Here is an 8587-nt window from a genome sequence, read left to right on the forward strand (position 1 = left end):
TTGTCTTTATAAATGGGCCACTGAATCATTGACTCAAATAATTTGTTCAAAAACACAGATTAATTCAGTAACAAAATACACAGTGCTGCCTGGGAGACACACAATTGGTCTTACTTCGGCTTTGTTTAAAACTTTTTCTTGCCAAAACAGAGATAAACAGACAGCATTGTGACTAATAACACACTTAATACTAGCATCTTGTTTGTTGAGCTGTTATATAAAATCAATTCATTTGCGATCGCGCTGACATTCGGACCTGCGGGCCGGATTGGACACCTCTGTGGGCCGTGTTCAGCACACCCCTGCATTACACCAAATATACAAAATAATGTTCTTTTTAGCAATGTCATATGACCCCTTTAAACAGCGATTTCTTTAAAAGAAAACATCTCCCTAAAGTTCAAAAAGTGAAATCATAATCAACCACCCCTTTAATTATTGACATTGATGGTTCCATGAAGGACCTTTAACATTCATGCAACCTGTCCACTGCACAAAAAAAGTTCTTTATAGTGGAAAAAAGATGATTGGGATTGTTAAAATATTCTTTACACTAAGAAAAAACATTTCTTTTAAGAACTGTTCCATGAAAGATTCTTTGGGGAACCAAAATGGTTCTTCTACTGCATTGCTACAAAACCCCCTTTGGGAACCTTTATTTTTAAGAGCGTATCATAAATCTCCTGCTTGACGGACAGCTGCTTTCTGACGCACAGTCGTGAACAAGCAACTGTTTCGACAAACCTCTGCTTTGGAAAGTTTCCAGTCATCATTGAGGTCCATTTCCTGAAAGGACTCATGTGATCTAGGCCCATTTCGGATCTCGATGATCTCGATGTCAAAGATCAGAGTGCTCTCCGGTGGGATTTTACCTGAGAACAGAGCATAGCCATTGTCAATTTAGCTAATCTGAGCTATACATGTGTATGGGGCATTTTAGACAGACTTAATGCAACGTCGATGACTAATTCAATATCAGAAGGTGGAGAAAACCACAGTTCCTCAAATGTTTTATGCATATGCATTTTGCTGGCACACCTTTGCCCTCTTTGCCATATGCAAGAGCTGGAGGGATGGTCAGTTTCCTCTTCTCCCCTGCGCACATGCCTTGAAGACCCTTGTCCCAACCCTTGATCACCTCACGGATCCCCAAAGTGAACCAGACAGGGTTTTTGTCTCCATGACGGCGGCTGCCAATTACAAGACATGTGCATTAATAATAAAGGCTAGAAACATTCACACTATGTTGGAAAACCAAGCTTGAGTTGGTAGCTTTTTAACGAAACATGTGGTTGCTATCTGGTCTAAGCTGGTTTTTGGATCATGGCAGCTGATCAGCTAATGATCTGGACCAGACAGAAACCAGCCTACAGTACCATGTTCCAAAACATTAACAGTTGTATATCCAACAACCATAAACACATTTTGACAGTTAACCAATGCATTCCCAGTGAAAAAAGGGCAGGGTTCGGTTAATACAGTCTGTTCTTGCAGTGTGTATGAACATGCATTAGATGGTTTATTAGATGTCACCTGGAATGAAACATTGTGCCATTACTCTCCAGAAAGCCTTCGTAGTGAACCAGAAGAATATCTCCGTATTTGGATTTACGATGGCAAAGGAAAGGTTTGTATAAAACCTCTATTTTGACCTCAGGTTCCGGAAGTTTTGCTCCAAGCACGTAAAAGAATAATGCAGAAAAGACGCATGTCCACAACTCTGGAATCATCTTAATATAAAGAACAGTTTAACACTCTCTAACTGTTTAGCTGATTTTTCATGCACAATAAAGTTCTGAAAAAACTTCCCAAACTACAAGTTGTGCAGCCGCGACTACGTGGCAAGCGAAACTTCTTCAGGGGTCTTCCCCCCCCCCCAAACTAGGGATGTCTAGTTCGTGGACGAGTCGTTCTTTTGAATCGACTCCCTTCATTGAATCGGTTGAAACTGTTCACAAACTGGTCTGAAGATTTCTTGGACCGAGCAGTTAGTTCACTATGTTCAGTGTTCGCAACAGTAAACAGCAGAAATGTTACGAATTAAACGTACAGTACTTGACATGTTTATGTATGACATATTGAAATACATGAATCTTATTAAATGTTAAACTCGCACAATTCTTATTGGTCAAGAGATCATGAATTGTAGTATTTTTCTGAAAATACAAATTACATATTTAGGTGCTAAAAAAACATTTTATAATATGAGCTTATGACTTCAAACAAGTTGGGAAATATCACAACTTTATTTAATAATAATAATAATAATAATAAACGTAAGAAACGACAGAAATGTTACGAATTAAATGTACTGGAAATGTTTATGACTGTATTACATTTTAAAGTATATTAAACTTATTTAAATGTTAAACTTACAAAATCCCTTTTTGGGTAAGAGATTGTAGTATTGTTTATAAAAATACAAATTATATGTTTAGGTTTTAAATGACATTTTTAATGAGCTGAATTATGATTTGAGCAAATTACTGGAACACATCACAATTACAATAAAAAGTAATAATAAACGACCGTTTCATTTAGATAATGTAATATGCCACGTTGAAATGTCACAACTCGATGGCGTAAAAGACTCGCTAGATGTTCTTCTGAAACGAACTGTTCGAAAGAACCGACTCGCGGACCTCAGAGAACGCTCCAAAATTCCCAATGTAAAAGTTACCACCCTGAAATACAACGCGCCTTAAGGAACAATATCTCATTTTCATTGGATATTACACACATCGTCTCAGCACAACCACGCCCATCTAATCACACAGTATCCAATGAGAGGTTCGCTAAACGAAAATCCCACAGACGTCATGTCCGTCTGTGATTGGCATTCTCGAAGCATTTACGCCAGTCGTTTGCGTAACCTCCTTCCCCAGCAGCCGCTTTGCGTCTTGCGCGTATAGTTGTCCTTGTTAAAGAATTCTCTCGAGTTTCTTAAAGAGGCTGTGTTGGGCTCAGTCTTGCCACGACTAAGTAATGAATTGTCAAGAGAAGGTCTACCATGGAGGGAGTTCTCTATAAATGGACCAACTATATTAGCGGTATGTATACAGCGATAATTAAAAGTTATATTACGTAAAGCAGGGAAGTCTGTAAAGCTGTTAGCCTGTTTGCTAGCTCAAGCAATGAAGTTAAGCCATCATCCTCTTTAGCTCTCAGTGCCGATATTCTTTCCAAAGCTGGGACCACATACTCATCTCATATGCTAAGACTATTTTCAGAAAAGTTTGTCTTGGTCCTAAGATTATGCAATAGATTCTGTTGTATCCAGTTTAAAAAGCCTCCTCTTGACTGGAAGAGCAAACCATATCATGTTCATGGATCTCAAACGCCATCAAATACATTGTTACCTGTGTCAGTTACAGTGAAAATCATGACATATTGCTTTGTTGTTTCTCTTGAAAGGCTGGCAGCCTCGTTGGTTTGTTCTGGAGGGAGGCACTCTTTCCTACTATGACTCTCAAGAAGATGCATGGAAAGGATGCAAGGGCAGCATCAAAATATCTGTGTGTGAAATACAGGGTAAGGAAAAGTTTATGCCTAACCTGAACATGAAACCTAATAACCATTACATCACAAGCAGCTATTGTTTTTATGCTTCGGGATATCATAACACATGCTTACGCAAAGGGATATTGCTTCATCTTTAGGACCTTGTATGTCCCAGGGGCTGATTTTCATTAAAACTAACATTCAGCTGCTTTTGTTTAATGAGGTTTATGTTGTAAACTTTTATTTTATTATGCTTCAGAACTTCTTTTTGCTACTTTTTGAATGTCCTGTGTGATTGAATCATTTTAGACTATTAATCTTAATTATAAAAATTCATCATTAAAGCATGCATTATTGAACTGTAAACACAACCTTTTTTACAATATTTACTGTGTGAAAATGATTTATAATTATTGCCACTGCAACAACAATGTTGCTCCTAATAGATTGAGGCAGTGAAGAGCTTGAGATGAAATATAAGACATGTGAGCAGAATCAAATAAAAAGTGAGCAGAATATTTTTTATTGTACCTCATTTCTAGCCTGTAGTTTCATCAAATTATACAAACGTGTGAAAATATTATTTAATTATATTTAGGATGCATAAAATGCTAGATGTGACGTTATCCTTACGAAAACAAAAGGAGAAACAAATTATGTGACAAATGTTAAAAATGTACATTTCCGCTGCCATCATTTCCACCATAGAATGCTATTAAACATAATGCTTCAATTGAGATGTGGTGAAAATGACACTGTGATTGCAATCGTTATTGCTTTACTTGAATGGGAAAAAGGAGCAGAGTTGTGTGTTCACTGTTGAACACATTATTAGACTAATAAAATAAGTGAGAGTTATAAACAAGTATAAAGGATAAATACGTTTTTAACAGGGCCAAAAGTGTCGATAGTTGAAGAGACACCCACGTACTGTATAACAACTATTGTGACTGATCTCATACTTGGCTTATCCATCTTCTTTGTCCTCCCTCTGCCCATTGTAGTTCACCCATCGGCTTTCACAAGGGTTGACCTGATCATTCCAGGAGAACAATACTTTTATCTCAGGGCAATTAATGCAGCAGAGAGACAAAAATGGCTTGTGGCGTTAGGGACTGCAAAAGCCTGTCTCACAGACAACCGAACCAAGAGAGAGAAGGGTGAGTGTAGTATTTCTGCCGTAATAGACATGATATTCTATGTAGATCATCTGACTTGTGTTAATATGACAATGAAATATGATCATGTAATATACACGACCATTTAGGTCGATAGTTTGGGGTCAGTACTAATGTTTTTGAAAGAAGTCTGTTGTGGTCACTAAGGCTGCATTAAAAACTGCAAATCTGAATTTTCAGCAGCCATTACTTCATTCTTCAGTGTCACGTGATCCTTCAGAAATCATTCTGATATGCCATTTTGGTGCTCAAGAAACATTTCGTATTATTATCAATGTTAAAAGGGTCGAAAACATTCTTTGTTGAATAGAAAGTTCAAAAGAGAAGCATTTATTTGAAATAGAATTCTTTTGTAACAATGAAAATGTCGTCTTGTTTTTTTTCCCAATTTTGATCAATTTATTGCATCCTTGCTGAATAAAAGTATTAATTTCTTCCCAAAAAATATATTGTTAAAATATATAACTAACCGGTTTTAATAGACAATATGTCAAATACAGGAAACTGTGTTTCATACGATTTCATGAGGACTTATGAGATTACGTAAGCCATTCAGATCATGACGTTTGTTCATTTTGCAATTTTTCAAAGAGCTGTCAATCCAAGTCTATGAAGAAAATGAATGTCAACAATAGTCTCTTTTATCTTCTCAGAGCTCCAGGAAAACACAGAGGCTCTGAAAACAAAAATGTCTGAGCTAAGGCTTTACTGTGACCTTCTCCTTCAGCAAGTGAACAAAATACAAGAAAGTTCTCTAGCGGAGACGACAGCTGATTCAGGGGAGGTAAGGGAGTGTTTGTCTTGAGTCAACCTACACTACGTTTACTGCATCTTTCAAGGACTTAACAAGCTTGTCTAAAATCAATAAAGAGTGTTTAGTAGTTCATACTTGCACTAATGAATTGTATTATCATTCTGATTGTTTGTAGTTATGTCTTCAGCACAAAAATAAGGGGCAAAAATCAATCCTAAACAGGTCAGACTGGTCAAGCGACTCTAAAACTTAAATTCTGTTTTGCCATTTGTGGGTTTCAGGTAGGGGACGAGACTGGAAATCTAGTGAAGTCCACATGCACCACCTTCTTGAAGACCCTGGAGGAGTGTATGCAGATTGCTAGCCAGACATTCAGTCCAGATCTTCTGAGTCGGACCCCTCCAGGCTCTCCTCCTGTGGCTACCATCAAACCTCAGAAGGTATATTAAACATAATCACCCAATGGAAAATACAAAAGATTGTGCTGTTGTAGATTCAAGTTTAGTTGGTCAGAACCTAAAATAGAAAGTTTCTTTTTTTTATAGATCAAACTTACTGATCCAAGAAATCAGCACCCAGGAGAAAAGTGAGTTCAGTTCATGTTAATGTAGGGTCTGATGTGCTTTTGTTTTTTCTCTACAATGTTTAAAATGTGTGTTGTGCAGACAAAAGGACTTAATAAACACCTCAGGAACATCAGCACAAGAGAGTGGATCAGAAAACGAACTGCCTCCATCTCCTCAAGAAGACATGCCTACATCTCCTATAGGTATGCCAAACATTAAGTTAGTCAGATTCAGACTGATTACACATGAAACATTTGGCAGACCTCAACTATCATTTCCTGTCTTGTCTATGTCTTGTTCTGTTAGGAAGTGGTTTAATGGAGGACCAAGAGGAGTCCATGGAGCCTCATAATGGCTCTTCATCAAGCACACAGAACCCTGAAGAATCTGTAGGAGAGGAGAAGGACATACCAACAAAGGAAGCAGACCGTGCCCAAGAAAAACAACAGGAAGTCTCACTGAGCCCCACACAGAACAAAGAAGAAGAGGTCACTGAAGAAATCCAGGCTGACCTGGAAGTGAATGAGCCTCAGTCTGAGAATAAACAAGAAGAGGAAGATAAGGTGGACACATTCTTCAGTACCATGAGCCACAGGTATGAGGCGCCTCCGTTGCTGTGATCCTTCTGAGGGAACAAGATGAATATACTGCACACATTTACACTATTCAGAATTAGTTGTTTTTGTTTGGAAAATTGGCTATGGTCATGCTAATGTCAAGCTATGAGCTAATAAATACTCTTAGAATTTTGTTTACAGGAATGTGCTGTATGCAAAGTCAGCATTTCAGTAAAATCAATATTGAGGGACTATAGATCTCCACTGAGTAATATTGTGTCCCAAGTAACCAGGTGCAGTGCGATAAAGTGACAAGCGATCAGTCCCTGTCTTTTCTGTGTTAAAGGAATATTCAGAGGTTAATCGCAAGGTAAGGTCTGTTGAAAGAATTTGTGGCTTGCTGTGAAATACCACAGAAAACTATTTGGACTCACCTAAAAGTTCATAAAAAAAACCAGATATGCACTGACTGTCAAGACAAGACTGTCACTGACTATATTTGTCACTTTACACAGGGTAGCTCTGCCCACAGTTTAATATGTAAATGCTACATATTAAATTCGAGATAAATGATTGTGATTTTGTCACTTGTTCAAAATTTTGCTGTCAGTTTGGACAAATATAAGACAGACCTTTATACTGGATACTGTTATGCTGTTGGATTATGATGTAAAAGGCACTTTCCACAAATAGGGTACAATTTATTGTCCCATTACTTTTTTCAGCATTAGATGCACAGATTTTAGAAAACCAAACTATTTTTTATAGTTTTAGAAAAACTATTGTCTAACATCACACACACATATATATATATATATATATATATAAATGAATCAAATATCTGTACCCATCTTAAAATAGAGATATTTTCGAATGTCATATAATTTTTTGACATAATATTGAAGTGCTCTTTAATTAATTGTAGTTAAAATCTAAAAATTGTGACGCCCAATAAGTAGCAATTTTTGCATCATCTTTTTTTTCTACAGGAAGACTATAGTCTTATTCATTTATAGTTTTTTTTTTCAAACCTGTCATCTAAGATATTATAAGAAAAATGATTACATAAATATTCTTTAATTTATTGGAAATTATTTAATTTATTTTTATTAAAGGGGTCATATGATGCTATTTTAAAGATCATTATTTGGTGTAACAATATGTTGACATGCTTTAATGTTCAAAAAACACATTCTTTTTCAAATACTGTACATTATTGTAGGTCCTCTGTTGTTTTCAACAAAGCCCCCTCCTTTGACAAGCGCAGTCTGCTCTGATTGGCCAGCTGACCCAGTGCATTGTGATTGGCCGAACACCACAAGCACGCGTCGGAAATGTAACGCCCCTTACCATAATCGCGAGCTTCAAGCTTTCAAAGTAAATATCAAGACCGTTAATAATGCCGTTAGTTTTACCATCAGTTCAAGCCCGAAAGGGCAACAGAGTCATGTGACAGACACAGTGATGATGCAGTACACAAGCCGCAGTTAAGACAGCTGACGTGCTATGATTTCTGACAGGCAGTACACTCTCCTGTGATGTGACCCTGTTCCCCTCACACACACGACGCGTTACTCTGCGCTGCGCAAAACTCCGCATTTGAACAGTCAATAGCAAATACTTAAAGGTCCCATGGCATGAAAATTTCACTTTATTAGGTTTTTTTTAACATTAATATGAGTTCCCCTAGCCTGCCTATGGTCCCCCAGTGGCTAGAAATGGCGATAGGTGTAAACCGAGCCCTGGGTATCCTGCTTCGCCTTTGAGAAAATGAAAGCTCAGATGGCCCAATCTGGAATCTTCCCTTTGTCGTCATACGGGGAAAGGTTACCTCCCCTTTCTCTGCTTTGCCCGCCCAGAGAATTTGGCACGCCCATGTGAAAATGAGCTACTACCGTGCTACTACCGTAATCTTTTTTCCTCGAGACATCATGGCTTGCAAACGAGCGAAGCATGGCAGTTGCCCCGCCTCTCTCCTCCTCATTAGCATTTAAAGCTACAGACACAGAAATGGCACGTCCTAAGGAAAGC

The 8587-nt window shown here is 37.8% G+C and overlaps 2 protein-coding genes across 3 annotated transcripts in view; one reads left to right on the plus strand and one right to left on the minus strand.

The window, feature by feature from the left end:
- The window catches only part of LOC107550815 (peptidyl-prolyl cis-trans isomerase FKBP14-like), a 4812-nt gene extending 2950 nt beyond the window's left edge, over positions 1 to 1862 (minus strand). The window contains exons 1-3 of the mRNA XM_016232193.1: positions 1534 to 1862; positions 1039 to 1190; positions 745 to 872 (exon numbers count right to left, since the gene is read on the minus strand). Coding sequence (XP_016087679.1) covers positions 745 to 872; positions 1039 to 1190; positions 1534 to 1730 — 477 coding nt within the window. The 5' untranslated portion in view covers positions 1731 to 1862. The remainder of the gene's footprint in view (positions 1 to 744; positions 873 to 1038; positions 1191 to 1533) is intronic.
- Positions 1863 to 2865: 1003 nt separating this feature from the next.
- The window catches only part of LOC107550836 (pleckstrin homology domain-containing family A member 8), a 14013-nt gene continuing 8291 nt past the window's right edge, over positions 2866 to 8587 (plus strand). The window contains exons 1-8 of one of the 2 annotated variants that reach the window (XM_016232234.1): positions 2866 to 3050; positions 3415 to 3531; positions 4506 to 4661; positions 5333 to 5463; positions 5715 to 5873; positions 5979 to 6019; positions 6099 to 6202; positions 6306 to 6594. In XM_016232234.1, the coding sequence (XP_016087720.1) occupies positions 3011 to 3050; positions 3415 to 3531; positions 4506 to 4661; positions 5333 to 5463; positions 5715 to 5873; positions 5979 to 6019; positions 6099 to 6202; positions 6306 to 6594 (1037 nt within the window). In that variant the 5' untranslated portion in view covers positions 2866 to 3010. The remainder of the gene's footprint in view (positions 3051 to 3414; positions 3532 to 4505; positions 4662 to 5332; positions 5464 to 5714; positions 5874 to 5978; positions 6020 to 6098; positions 6203 to 6305; positions 6595 to 8587) is intronic. The other variant, XM_016232235.1, reaches the window with a different exon arrangement.

Source organism: Sinocyclocheilus grahami, unplaced genomic scaffold (assembly GCF_001515645.1).
Source record: "Sinocyclocheilus grahami isolate Dianchi unplaced genomic scaffold, SAMN03320097.WGS_v1.1 scaffold408.1, whole genome shotgun sequence".
In the NCBI taxonomy this organism is placed as follows: Eukaryota; Metazoa; Chordata; class Actinopteri; order Cypriniformes; family Cyprinidae; genus Sinocyclocheilus; species Sinocyclocheilus grahami.